This window comes from Chenopodium quinoa, unplaced genomic scaffold, assembly GCF_001683475.1.
Source record: "Chenopodium quinoa cultivar QQ74 unplaced genomic scaffold, ASM168347v1, whole genome shotgun sequence".
Lineage (NCBI taxonomy): Eukaryota > Viridiplantae > Streptophyta > Magnoliopsida > Caryophyllales > Amaranthaceae > Chenopodium > Chenopodium quinoa.
The window spans coordinates 29,349-44,535 of NW_018744592.1; the positions used below are offsets into that span (position 1 = coordinate 29,349).

At 34.4% G+C, this 15,187-nt stretch overlaps 1 protein-coding gene and 1 pseudogene across 9 annotated transcripts; one reads left to right on the forward strand and one right to left on the reverse strand.

Moving 5' to 3' along the window:
• Positions 1-2,186: 2,186 nt before the first annotated feature.
• Positions 2,187-8,702, forward strand: LOC110699556. Of its 9 annotated transcripts, none has more exons than XM_021877051.1 (14): positions 2,188-2,328; positions 2,888-3,255; positions 3,339-3,411; positions 3,737-3,924; positions 5,170-5,435; positions 5,521-5,852; positions 5,950-6,207; positions 6,321-6,633; positions 6,719-6,819; positions 6,898-6,947; positions 7,029-7,088; positions 7,864-7,921; positions 8,302-8,347; positions 8,453-8,702. In XM_021877051.1, exons 2-11 carry the CDS (start codon positions 2,892-2,894, stop codon positions 7,037-7,039), a joined length of 1,956 nt encoding a protein of 651 aa, XP_021732743.1. In that variant the 5' UTR covers positions 2,188-2,328; positions 2,888-2,891; the 3' UTR covers positions 7,040-7,088; positions 7,864-7,921; positions 8,302-8,347; positions 8,453-8,702. The 9 variants fall into 9 exon arrangements, with proteins under 9 accessions (XP_021732738.1, XP_021732740.1, XP_021732737.1 ...); XM_021877050.1 differs by having other exon boundaries at positions 7,029-7,064; XM_021877052.1 differs by having other exon boundaries at positions 7,029-7,064; positions 7,864-7,915.
• A 250-nt stretch (positions 8,703-8,952) lies between these two features.
• Positions 8,953-14,963, reverse strand: LOC110699558 (annotated as a pseudogene).
• Between the last annotated feature and the right edge of the window lie 224 nt (positions 14,964-15,187).

A 15,187-nucleotide genomic window follows, 5' to 3' on the forward strand; every position in this document is an offset into this window, starting at 1 on the left:
GTGGTGAATTATGGCCATGGGTGGATCTCTGAATGTTAGTATATTAGGAAAGCTAGACTCTAATGGCGGCAATGGCGAGATTTGCGATTGAGAATTTTAGTATATTAGGAAAGCTAGACTGTAATGAAGGTAGAATATGGGTGTGAGAATTTGAGATTGAGAGTGAATCACTGATTATATGATTTTGAGATTTTCCAATAATGTTCCCCTTATCACTTTTCTTTTTTTATTTTTTATTTTTTTATTTTGTTAGCTAATTAAGTCATAAAGTATTAAAGTATTACATTTTTCTCCAAATAACTAGCAATTTAGGATTACGACATATCTTTTTTTTTTCCCCTAATTCTATGAGTTATTTTCCTATTTAAGCTTATTCAAATATTTTCAATAAAATTCTCTATTATCAAATGTATTACAATTTATATGTCTCAAAAAAACCTATAAAAATTTATGAATACCACTACTTTTTGGATGCATGTGCATTCTTTATTTAAATTTAGTAATTACGATTTACGAATACTACTACTTTTTAGGTGCAAGTTCATTCTATATTTCAATTAAACAATTATGGTTTACGAATACTACTACTTTGTAGGTGCATGTGCATTAATGTAGTTAATTACGGTTTACAAATACTATTTGACCTTAGGCTTGTTTGTTTTATCTTATATTTTATTTTAAAAAAAAATTTCAAATAAAAAAAGTTAAAAAAAATAAAATAATTTCGGATAATGATTGAATTGAACGTGTTAATGATTGAATGCGAGCATGAGTATGTGACAATGACCCGATGATAATCTGACCCAAATAATTTACCTGTAGCTGATCATGACTTGACTTGTTTGGACTTGAGAAGGTGGTGACCCGAATTAGAGCTTTTAAAAGGCTTTTATTGGTCTTTTATTTTTCTAATTTTATTATTCATTTGCCTATTTTATCTTATTTAAATGTTTTGAATAATGCCATTTAAATATTTTAAAAAAATGCCATTAAAAAAACGTGAACTCGGATATGAACTTATAAAAAATAAACAAGTTTAGATAATTTCAAATAAAATAAGTTTAGAAAAAAAAGTTGTTGTATTTTAACTTATCTAAACTGAACCTATTTTATCCGAATTTATATGAACTTATTATATTTTATCTAAACATGTCATCTCGAATATGAACTTATCTGAAATTGTTATCCCTAAAATGAGTGAAATAAATGTGAATAGATTAGAATAGGGTTTGAACTTATCTTCTAAAAATCTAAACTAAACCTATCTTATCTAAACTTATTAGAACTTATTATCTCGAATTTAAACTTACCTGAAATTATTTCTCTTACAATAAATGAAGTAATTGATAATGAGTAAACATGAATGTCATTACATGAACTATTAACAAACCGACCCAAAAAATGTACCCGAACCTGATATGACCCGACCTGAAATCAACCCGATACCCAGATTAACCCAATATTTGAGGCTCGAACCCGAACATGACCTGACTTGGAAATAATCCGACCTGATTATAACCTGCAATTTTTTGACTTGAACTAAACCCGACTTGAACACGAACATGACCCGACTTGTAAATGACCCGACCTGATTGTAACCCGCAAATAATTGACTTGAACCGAACCTGACTTGAACCCGAGAATGACCAACCTGATTATAACCCACAAATATTGACTTGAACCGAACCCGACTCAAACCCGAGAATGACCCGACCTGATTATAACCCGCAAATTATTGACTTGAACCGAACCCCCGACTCGAACCCGAGAATGACCCTAACCCGTTTTAACCCGAAATAAACCCGACCTATTATTCACCCAACCCGAATGTAACCCGACCTGTTATTAATCCGACCTAAACCCGACCCAAACCCGAAAAGATGTATGACCCGACGTTACTCGACTTAAGCATGACCCAACCCGAACCCGATTAATATAGGTTACGACATTAACCCGAAATGACCTGACCCGAGTTGACCCGACCCACACTTACCCGACCCAAACCCGACCCATTTACCCGAATTGACAGGTCTAATAATATATTAGATTAGATTAGATTATTATTATTATTGATATTTAAAACATGTTTACTTAAAACCTTTATAAAGTCCACCTGTCTCATAATTAGACGATCATATAAAGACCCGCCCATTTATTTATCAGACGGATCTAACCCATATTATAACTATGGCGGGTCATGGCTTTTAAAGGCCTCATCCCTATTTCCTACCTCTCTGAGTTATTTCATTGAAGCGCACTCAACGTTCTCCATTGAAGCGTTCTCCGTTGAATCTAATTCTTGTATCCCCCATTGAAGCAGCTTCTAAGGTAAATTGTTTTTTGTTGTTATCATCACATCAATTTCACAATCTAGGGTTTATATTTGTTCAAATCTAATTTAATTATCAGTGCTTTAAGTTTAGGGTTCGTAAATTCTTAGATTATGAAACATCATATCCAAAAGAAAAGAAAATTATGAGCGTAATTTGATTATTGAATCAAATATCCCTAAAATTATGTATTTTTCGAGATAATTCAATATGAAATTAAATCTCTTTTCTCTGGGCCTAGGGCGGCCGCCCCTCCTGCCCTGCCTCAGGGACTGGCCTGTTCTCCAGTTCTCCTATATGCTATTTGAATTGTAGTTGTGTTGAATACTTGAGTTGTTGATTACTTGATTTATAATTGCAATTTGATATGTTGTTTGTTAATTTATATGCTTGCTGACTGATGTGTTGCTCATAATTTGCGTTTGTTTCAATTGTAAATTCTTTAACTAACTGATAAAACCAATGATGTGACTCATTCTTTTCTATGTGAAATCCATTGTATTAAATTATGAGTTATCCATGGGTTACAACTTATTTAATTAATTTTTACAATTCAGGTCTATGGATTCTGCAGACACTCTTCTTTGTTTCACAGAGTCTCTTGAAGCCTTCTTAGATAAAGATAATTTTAATGGTGCTCTACCGTTTGTCGTAGACCACATCGTTCGATGCATGGAAGAAAATGGTGAGGCGACTAAGGGAACAAGTCTTGTTGTTGTCCTGAATACTGTTGCCTCTGATTTTCCAAAGTTGAACCTACCCTCAAATCCGTTGCATAGACTAGAGTGTTTGGTCAACAACCTGCTTTCAAATGGCATGGTAGTAGATGCCCTAAAGCTCACTAGTGCACCGTATCCGTCTGCGTTAACTGTTCCTGTTTTGGAGCTCAAGCTGAGAATATTTTTCCATGAACAAAATATGGAGGGTAATTACTATTACTAACTTTTTTTTTATTATTATTTTTCTAAATTATTATTGATTTTTTGATTTGTTTATTTTATTTTATAGAGTTTTGGAAGATTTTTCGGGCTTGGGAAGTCCACAACATGTATGCATATGCAGAAACTACATTTATTTTGGGGTAAGATTTCCCCCTCCCTCTACGATATTCTTTATGGGGTCAAGGACTTTGTTTTTATTTTTTGAATTAAGCTTTCTTGAAACCTTTAGTCAGCATATGCATTAACGACATCAATGAAAGAAATTAAGAAAAAAAAAGTTTATGATCTTTGTTTTAAATTGGAAAATTACACTAATATGAACGATGATTCCACTTTTGGTTCATGTTAGCTGACCCCACTTATGGGACTAAGGCTTTGATTGATTGATTCCCAAACTTGCCCTTCTCCCCACTATTCAGCTCCTAGATTGTGTTTTCTGTTTTATTTATTTATTTATTTCTTTAGGACGAGCTTTATGAATTTAGAAGATGAAGGATATCTGGAGAAGTCTATTGACTATTTTAGCAAAGGGATTTCTATGGCTAAAATTCATGAACAACAATCTTTGTTAGAAAAATTGGAACAGCAGCTATGTGAGGCAGAAAAAAAGAAGGTTAAATTTCAGCAAGCTTTCGAGGAAGCAAATAGACATGGTACTATCTCAATCTATGAAAATAATCAACAATAGAGCTGTCAGTTTTATCTCGTTCAAAATTGCTTGATTTGACTGAAACTGTAACTCACCGAACTGAAAATCAACTCGTAGTTCTAAAAGCGTGTGCCTAGGCACAAGGTGAAGATACCTAGACAAAGCGTAGGAATTTCGTGTGTCATTTTCTGCACTTTTTGTGAATGTTGCTAGATTTGAGCGATAAAGTGAAAAATTATCAAGATTTCTGTCGTGGCTTTACATATTTATTTCATACAAAACCCCCAACTTAATTGCATTGAAGCCTCAATTAAAAATCCCCAATTTGGGTGAAACCCTGAATAAAGTTGGGTGGCAAACTTCCAAATCAACAGTTGTGCACCATCGAATTTCTGATGCTCGTGTCTTGAATTTGGAAGTTGTATGTTTAAAGATGTTGCTCCTTGTTTTGCTTCAACTTCTATGATTAATAGTACTAGTTGCTTTCTAATTTCTTCACGGTTTCTAAACATAACCTTACTTTACTTTAAATGTAATCCAAAATTTCAATTACCCCTGTAATAAGGATTTTGTTAGACTTTTTCTCTCTATTCCTCCCCCAAACCCTTCTCTTTGGGGTTAACTTTCATCAAATTTAAACGTCAATTTTCATCATTCAACAATCAATCTTATTCCCTTACTATCAATTTTCACTTGTTTTAATCAGAAAAGGGTGAGTTGGGGATCCTAATTTGCGTTGAATCTTGCCCATTGAAGTTTTTGAATTTGTGAAATACTGCTACCTTTTATTATGGTAATTGAATTGGATAACCTTGTTCGCATTTAGGAATCAAAGATTCAAATTTAGGGGATTCAAATCTTGGCATTGCAGATTTCTTTGTGTTCGTAGTTGTGATAAAGTCACTTGTTCTACTTCATATAATTGAGTTAAATTATGTTGTGTCAATTCATGTAGATGGGCTAAAATAGTTATGTGAAATCACTTAACTGCTATGAAATGGAGCTGCTTTTTCATATAATTTGATCGGAGTTTCTTGCTATTTCTTTTGGCCCATGTGAAGTACTAATTTTATTTCATATGTGCTGTATGAAGTTGTGAATGTTGGTTGAACGTGAATCCCTTTTCTAAAGAGGTTTTACAAGTTTCTTTTTTTTTTTAAATAACAATTGTATTTTAGACATTTTAAATGAACAATATCTAAAATTTTCGGGAATACTAATCTTGTTTGTTTTGTGATCGTGAAAATAGAAAGAGAACTCTTGGATGAAGAGGCCAGGATCGCGGCGGAGGCGGGAAAAAGGGAGAAGAAACGAGAAAAGAAACGAGAAAAGAGGAAAGGAAAACAAATTGCTGAAGGGTCCAAGAAAGCTGTGGAGACCAAAGATGAGGGGACCAAAGATGAGGGGACCAAAGATGAAGGGACCAAAGATGAGGAGACCAAAGATGAGGGGACCAAAGATGAGGGGGGTACAGGGGAAATCATACCTTTGGTTGAGGAAAGAAGACCTCGGAATGTAAGTTGGTTTATTTGGCAATATTTTAGCATAGGAAAATTAAACTAGTTAGAACTAACATGTTTTTGAACAACACTATTTGCAGTTCGAGATTCCTTTTTCTGTTACTATGGAGTCAGCTGAAGATTCTTTTGTAGGGTGTATAAGGACTAACACCACTGGAGTCCAAAAATCATTTATTGTAGTTGACCAATCACAGATAAACTACTTTCAGGATCTTGTTTATCTATGTCTCAGGCATGAGACTCTGTTGAAGGTTGACCAAAGTTTTATGGATGAAGGTAGATATTTTCTTGTGACAAGTGAGAATGTATGCACCATTTACTGCTTTTTTAAGCGTAAACTTTGCATAATTTCTCCTGAATCAAATAAAGTATGGTGGAATGCTATAAAAGATTCATTTTGGAAAGTATTCAGGTATGAAGTAATAATGTGTTAAATTGTTTTTGAGATATTCTGTTTGTTATGGGTGTTTTACAGCTTAACCTTATTTTCTTTTGTTTATTAAAACTAGAGGCGTGATTCGAGGGTTGATGTATTTGTTCGACAAAGACAAAGCCTGCGGGAATTTAGTGTTTAATTCTTTTGTCAATTCTGAAGGGGAAGGCAGAATTCTGCCATATATGGCTTCGGGGAAACAAAAACAGGACTTGGTACAGCTAGTAGATTTAATGCAGAGTGTTATCAAACTTGCTGTTCCCGACCAAAGCGATATTTCTTTTCTTCCCGATCATTTGAAACAGTTTTTTGACAATGTCACACAATTTCATGGGTAAGTTTTTATGCATCTAGAAGCTTAAAATCCTGGTAGTTTGTCCGTCTTTTTTCTGCATTTTGGTTTAAGATTTGTATTTTTTTTTTATAATGTACTCTTTTTTTCCATAGGTCCTGTCCATTGGAGATTGTTATTGATCACCCGTATTTTTGGAATACGGCGGAAAAAATCAGCTTTACCTTCAAATTGAGAGAGTTGGTTAAGCAGAATCCTAATCCTTTTTTATTGTATCTTAATAAAAATGAATTATACCAAGACTGGTGGGATAGTCTTCAACATGTATATAAAAAACTTTTTGAAAATGCGAAAAAGCGCAAGCGGATTATCAAAGCATACCGGAATGCTATTGATATTGTCCGATTTTATGGAGCAGTTTATACTCATATAAATGAGTTGGAGTACAAACAAGATCGAAATAACAAGGTTTGAGCATCTTTTGTTTTAATTTGCTATACATCCCAATGCCTTAACCTTTTATCTGACATTTTTTCATTTTTTTTTTTGGTAGAGATTTAGTGATGAAAAGATCGAGTCAGATTTGGCAGGTTTTTTTCCAGATTTTTATGTAGACATGTTTTCGGTCTTGTGCTCGTGCTACCAGAATAATGTGTAAGCGACAACTTGATTTTGTTTAAAAAGTTCCACAGTTGACAGATTCTAATTTGTACTTTTTACATCTTGTGTTAGGGTCATAACCAATGACAGTCTGAGGGGTTTATCCACAGTTCATTCTTTCAGTGAGTTTTTAAATTATAGTCACTATCAGCAAAAGCCTATTTTGCCTCTCTCACCTTTCTTTTTCTGTCTGTCGCTCGCAGGAGGGAAGTAAAAGGAGCAGGATTCTGCCACGAGTGGTGAGTTATTCTTGTACTCCCAAGGTTATTTGAATTGATAGTTGATGATGTGACTGAACTGCAAATTTATAATAATTCTTGGCACATGAGCATAGACTGGAAAACATTTGTGAGATTTCTGGGCTTAATTAGATGAGGTGTCAACAAAAAATGAACAAAAGTGTATTGAGTTTACTCTGTGTGTAGAAATCAGTCAACAAAAGTGTATGGAAACCAGTGTATCTCACCAATTTTGGAAAATGATTTTTTTTTTTTCTCCGAAGTGTAACATTGAGTGTATGTTCCTGTTGTAGAACTATTGAGTATCCAAAAATGGGTACTTTTCATGAAATGTGGAGTTTAAAACATTACTTAAAAATAGCTATTCAGAAGCACCAGCCACCAGGCATACTCTGCTGTGTCCAGAGTCAATTAGAACCACCTGTACATATAACGTCCAATGTATAACTCAACAGTCATCTGAATTAGTAAATTAATGGGTTTTATCTTTCGGTTGGATGTAAATCTGGTCATCTTAATTCAAGTTTCAGTTCTGAGAATGAAAAAATCTGAGAAACTACAAGTTTAAATTTGATTTGATTTGAATTCAATTTGATTTTTATCTTGGGCATTGCCTAAGCATTGCTGGACTTTAAATTGATGCCCATGCTGTGCTAATTGGTAAGTTTTATTGACAATGATAAGTTGGTTGTATAAAAACTTCCTTTTTTCTGTTAAAAACTCCTTTTCTAGATAGAGATCCTGTTGTTTACATGGCCCTTGATAGAGTGTAACTATAATGTAATTTGAAATACTGCAGGAAGCTGTTGCTGTGACAACTGCAATCCAAGAGGAGATATTCTTAGAAATAGGTGTTGGTTAGTTTCTTTATAATCATTTACTCTGTTGGTTTCACCAGCTTTTTGCATTCTTCCCACATATTTGTGATATTAACCTATGAGGGGTGAACTAACTATGTCAATAAATCTGCACTCTTGTGCAGTTGTGCTAGTTCTATACATTGACCTTAGCTGTGATCTGTTAGGAGAAAGGATTTAAATAAGCCATAAATGTTAATATTAGATAATCAGAATGGTCTATTGCTATGATTTCTGTATGCTGTTTCACTTAGCTATTTTTTAAGCTATTTGCTTTGAGCTTTCACAATTTATTGCTAGTGTTAGGCGCTTTTTTGCATAGGATTATCATTGAAGCTTTTTTTTTGGAAATAAACCTAATTGAGCCTCATTTCTTGCAGTTTGTGGTTTAAAAATAGACTTATCTATGTCCTTCGGCATTTGAAGGTAATACTTTTTTTAGTTTGAATATTTAGAAATTATAGTTTAATTTCTGCTGTTTTTTTTTTCTTCTTATGATTAACTAATATATTGTTATTTTATATTTTGTAGGGTTGTTGACTTGCCGTACACTCGTACTTTGTTGATCCGTTATTGGTATCTGGCGTTGAGGACTTATTTAGTGTTTGATAAAATGTTTATGCACCGTTAACAATTGGACATTAATGTTTTTTGGACTTCAAATTTTTTTATGTAATTTGTACTTTGTTGCAATTAGCCAATTAGTTTGTATATTGAAGGTTGTGTATAATTTTATTATGTAATATGAAAATTAGTTGTTGGACAATAATTTTAGGTTTATTTTATCTCTCTTTGTTTAGATTATGAATTAATTGTCTACATAGTAAAAAAGGTTCAACAAGACATTAAAAGGGTGAAAAAAATCAATTTTACCTTACAAAAAACCTGCAATTAAAGAACTCGGATATAGGATATCCGATTTATCCGATCCGAAAATTTCGGATATCCGGATTTTCGGATATCCGATATTTTCGGATCGGATATGGATATCAAATATCCGGATTTTCGGATACGGATATCCGATTCGAAATTCAGTTTCGGAAGTTGTTAACAAATGTAAGCGGTGTATCAAAAATATTAGTATTACCTATAATATAAACAGGAACATTATAATGTTTTACATTTTTGCATTGAGCGCGTCGGGCACGAAAAATTTTGATAGTTATTTTTGCGTTACACTTAATTTGCAACAAAGCTGTAGTTTATGTTTGCATACACTCCTGTAAGAGGAGAGATAGTGAAGTCTTTGAATATTAAAGAATCTGAAAAATTAAGCCCTTATCTTGGATTTCCATTGCTTGATGACTTGATGGTAGAACTACCAAATCTAAAGTGCAGTTCTTTGTTGATAAGGTTAAACAGAAGCTGGGTTGGAAAGCTGCTTGTCTTTCTAGGGCTGACTTACTCTTCTCAAGTCTACTTCAAACACCATTCCCAACTATTTCATGCAGTTATTGTAGCTATTGTGGCTTCCTGCTTTTTCCAAAAAGGAGATTAATAGATTAATGGCTAACTTTTTGTGGGGGAAGAATGAGGAAAAACAGAGAATCACTTAGTTGGAAGAGAATTAGTACCCCCACTACTAGAGGAGGTTTGGGCGTGAGATGTTTGGATTCATGGAAAGAGGGGACAACTTGGCAGCTAGATTCCTGAGAGATAAATATTTGAAATCTGATTGATCTTACAAGGCCTTTTCAAATGGCTCACATATTTGAGAGGTATGGGTAGAATGTGGGAGAGCTACCTTTCAACAATCTGCTGGAAAGTAGGTAATGGAGATAAAACTTTTGTGTGGACTGATAAGTGGCTCAATGGGAATTCACTTACGACAATTTTGGCAGGCCCACTGTTACAACATGATTCTACCTTAAATGTGAAGGGTTGTATTACCTCAAACTGCTGATATGATAACATGAGTTCATATCCCTTAGCTCCTGATATCATGTTGCAGTGTAAGGCTAATATGGATATGGGAATGTTGGATGATTTTAGCTATTCCAGTTTAACTATAGATGGAAAATTTACTTTCCATTCAGCTTTTCCGCTTCTAAACTCCAAATTTAGTGATGCTAAGGATATCTCTTGGATATGGAAACTTCATTGTGCCCCTATAATTAATCTTTTCACTTGGCTTGCAGTGTTGGATAGACACCCTACTTGTAAAATTCTCTATTAGAGGGGTATTACATCTTCTGAAACTTGTGCCCTATGCCCTGGTGTGACTGAAAATGCAGAGCATGTTCTCAGATCCTGCTTTAGAGCTAAGGCTTTCTGGTCTTTAACCTTTCATAATGCAAATCCTTCTTTCCTTCACTCCCCACTAGTAGAGTGGTTGTTTTTAACTCTAAACCTACACACATCTACCCAAATCAACATCATCTCACCCTGCTTCCCTGGCATATTCTCTTCCCCTATGCTTTGTGGTCTCTTTGGCTTCAAAGGAACGATGTAATCTTCTCTAATTTACATAAAATCTTGAAATTTGTCTTCACAAAGCTCAAGCTCTCGCTTGAGAATTTTTCTCCTGCCAAGACCAACCTTTTACTCTCTCTTTGTCTCCATCATCCCCCACTATTCGCTGGCAGCCCCCCCTCCAGGTTTCTTGAAGTTGAATGTGGATACTTCCTTTGTGGAGTCTACTAAACCTACTAGAATTGTTGAGATTCTCAGAAATGAGCAAGGATTTTGGATAAATGGTTTTTATAGAACTTGTTATGCTAATTCTGCATTATGTGCTTAACTTTTATGTATCATGGAAGGCCTAAAACTATTAGAAGCCAAACAGTTGTCTGATTTGTGTCATGTTACAATTGTTACTGATTGTCAGAGCTACATTATTACTACTTCAAGATTTTAGTGTGAAAGAACTTCATTCAAATATTGTGAAATATTGCAGGGAACTACTTCAACAGATGCAACAAGTGAAGATAGTGTTTAGTAGAAGAGAGGAGAACAAACCTGCTGATTGATTGGCAAAGCATTGTAGGAAGAATTATCATAATGTAGGAACTTGTGTAATAATAGATAATTCACCGGCTGAGATTATCCATGTAATTCAAGAGGATTACCCTCTTCACTTCTATACTTAAGACTCTTTGTTTAATCTAAAATTTCCTGCTTAGCATAAAAAAATACTATCTGACTGATTTTAAACCGTGATTCCTGCTGAACATTTGGTTGATTATGGGTCTGAAATCATTCCGGTTTCATATCGTTATGTTAGCCGGCCAATCACCTAAGAAAAACTGCCACATGACAGGGGTGGTTGGCTATGACTCCTGCCGTCCTGGAGTCTTGGCACCTTAATTATACCGAAGAGAAGAAAACCATTACCACTTATTTTCTTAATACTTTATGCTAAAGCCACACATAATCCATGTTTACTTCTTGCAAACATGTTAAAAAAAATTCGTCACACATCACAATTTATGGCAAGATAGTTTAGCAGCATTAAAAATATAATGTTGACTTTCCATGTATGTTTATTATCACAAAACTTAATCTTTAACAAATGAAAATATGTTTGAATATAAGCAACGACACTTTAATAAAACTGAACATACTACCCAACTACTATATTATTGCATGACATGTTTACTTGCAGTGCAACAGTAACAAGCATAACATTCACACTGACAAAAAATGGCATTACAAATCAAACTGCGATGTAAGAAAAAGATAGATGAGACTTTTTACACTCAAACTGCGATGATATAGCCAATAAAATGTACTATCCTCCTCCTTGGGCCTGGAAAGGCTGGATTAGGACCTGAAATTTGACAGCACAATGAATCATGAAAATCGAGGATTCGAGTTTGAGTAAGATTTCTACATATATTCGAAATGGCTATAATCAAATTTTAAATTTCCCTCCATTTCTAATATTTTCCCCACACTAAATAATATGTAGTCAAATTTGACAATTTTAATTTTATTAATAAAGAATTATATGTTCCACGTTCGTTCTTGTTTAGCATATATCAAATGTGTATTGTTGTAATATTATTATTGTCATTTTCTATTAGTATCTCCAGCTAATATATGATAAGATTTACCTGAAACTCTGCAATTATCTATGGCTCATACTTGTACGCTTCAACTCGCCTCTATGAGTTGTCAGCGCATCAAATACTTCCCCATCATACATAGATCTTTCATCTTCCTCGTCTATAACACTGAGCTCCGGTTCCTGCTTTTGCATCAAACGAGTATCTTACAAATCATACTGTGTAAATTATAAGGGAATGTAAAACATGAAAGTAACTGTTGAGGTTAATTCAACAAATTAAGAGGAAATTTTGAATTCTTTCTTTAGGGAATTTCTTAGCTAAATTGACTTCAAGAAAAAATGGATGAAACCATGTGAAAACAGACTACAGAATAGTTTAAGCAAAATAGACCTAGAACATTTTGCACTACATTTGTTCATACAATATTTTATTTTGTAATCCTCTGATTTAGCGAACTGAACACTACTCAAAAGAACAACATATAATTGCTTTCTTCAAACCAATATATGAAATAGTACACAATTCCATAGGCCACATTAAGATACTACAAAGTAAATACTAGTATAGTAGTATATGTTAATCAAGGATTTGTGTAGCCTAATCATCATGTGGTGCTCCCAATAACACTATTTGCATGAATCTCGATATGAATATGCATATCATTTGAATTCTGATTTGAACTTGACTCTTATCAGACAATTGCTTATAGACAAACTGCGTGTATGGCTAGTATTATCATTTGGAGCACAATACTCAGGTGTAAGATATAATTTACGCATGTTAACCCACCTAAAGCCGGTAGTTAGAAGCTAAACAGTCGATTAGCTACACAATCTCTGTAACTACTTCATGATGCAAAATCTAGAGATAAAACAGTTCTCAGCAGATAGAAACCGTTTGTATAGTCTACAGATTGCATTTCATCACAAGTATTTCTAGGAACTTCTCTAGTGTAGCAGTAAAGAGTAGGAAAATAGAAACTAACCACTGTTGGCATGTCTGTTTCCGGAGAGCAAATTATCTCCTGATATTCGGCTAAACAATCCTGCAAAATTAAAGATATAAAGATTGCAGATCATTAGTTCCAACATCCATATATTGAGGAATATGCCATGTTGATATTGCAAGACAAAACTCATATTCATTTCCCCTCAGAGTACAAATAACCTATTGATTAAACAAAATATTTTCTTTCTGGATTTCAACTTAGAATGATAAAGCATACTTTTATGAACACGTTTAGTCTTTCTCCACTGTTCACGGGCATCCAAGGTGCTCCAATGACTTCTTCATACTCAGCGGCATCAAGTTCTTGAAGATACTCAGAAGGAAATATCTTGGGGAGCATGTATTCTCTAATAGGTATTAGGAAGAAGAATGGCATAGGGAAAAAAAATCCCTACTATTGGTATCCATGTCCCTCCAAAGCAGAATAGGAAATATACTAATTGGAACACTGTAGATGTCATGGTGTACTTGATGGCACTGATTCCAAATATGAACCATGGCTGTCTTCTAAGACTCTGCAAGATATCATTTGATAGAAGAATATACACACAAATATGTTTTTTAGTGACTTAGTGTGAAGATTTTGAATATTCAAAATGTTATAAGATCAAGCTTTGGTAATGGATTAGAACCTACAATCATATTCTACATGAGGCCAAAACTGGAAAAGGCTAAAATGGATTCAACTCAGAAACTGAAACACCATACTTTTATTGAGGAGGTTAACTTACTTGTATCGACGTTTTCGGGCAACCAATAGGAGTGGTAACCTTTCCCAAAACTGATTTCCTGGAAGACTAACAAGAGACATGAATACTCCAAGTGCTCCAACTGAAGCATCCCCACAAGACTGATGTAGGTATCTGTTTGATGACAGGAATTGCTCCAACTGCAAGGCCAACAAGTAGGGATTGCAACAGGTTTCTCCATCTCTGTTCACAAACCCTAATGGGTAAGTGAGCATCAATGTGCTTAGCCGGATCAAAATTCTTTACATATCCACCTTGAGTCATCACAACCTCTTTTTATCCCTTTAGTTCTTTTGCGACAACACCTCTGCAAGCAAGTCACAGAAAAACCATAATGTTCTTAACTTAATTGATGATCAATTACACCCATACATTAAAACACCTACATCAGGACAGGTTCCATCTCCCAAAAAGGTATCCTGCAATTTTTGGTACAATGCCGAGTTGCTAGAATCCATTTGCATACATTCTTTAGCTTTGTCAATCATCTTCTTTTGCATCAGCTATGGAACCCATAAATAGAATGTGTAAGAACTCAACTCAAATCATCTAGAGTACAATCTCTCTTTTTTGCCACTTGTCTTACCCCTCTCAATGTGTTCACTAACCTGCCTCTTTAGTACTGCAAGGCTCTTAGTATGCATAGGAGCTTGTGGTAAGATCCATTACATGGAGGGAGTCCAAGAAACCCACAGATCAAAGTCTGAAAAAGACAGTAATAAGAGCGAATGATTCAGGCTAGGGACTTAGAGTAGTCTTAAAGAAAGAGTGAACGGACATTTGGAAATTGTCAGAAACAAATATACCATAAATCCAAGTAGAAGAGATCATAGTGGAAAGAAGAAGGTTTCTTAAGGTTGAACTCATCCTGCTGAGCCATCTGAGATGCGACACTGTGATAAAAAAATAAAGTCCTGCAATCATAATTGCTGGTATAGAAGCAGCAAGAATGTAGAATATTGGAACCTTTGTCATATCCTGCATCCCAAACATACCATTTGAAAATTTAGGATTCTACCTTATGAAGGTTTATAATGTAATTAGAATTGTAAGTATTTGCAGTAGTTATCTAATAATACTTCACAAAAATTTGAAAAAAGCTTTTTAAAACTCATATCCCTATGTTAAAAGCAGTGAAGTAGGAATCTCAGACAACAACCTTTTAGGGACAAAAAAAAAACAATAATGTCCATATGACGATCAGGAAGGGACCCCATAATTTGCTATAAAGCTCCGAAACCATCCTGAAATTTCCAATGGCCATGAGGATTCCAAAAAAAAATAAAAGACTTCCTAAGTTCCTATAAAACTAAAGGGCAGACCATACCGGTTCCATATTGCCATGACCTTGTTGTTACACTTTTTAGAGAAGTAAAGAGTACGCCAAAGGAAAAGACAAAAGCAAGCAAGCCATTCGAGTACATCAATAGGTAATCATCACTCTTTTACCTACTTTTCAGTTTTTTGGGATATGCTGTACAAGTAAGTTTACATGATTA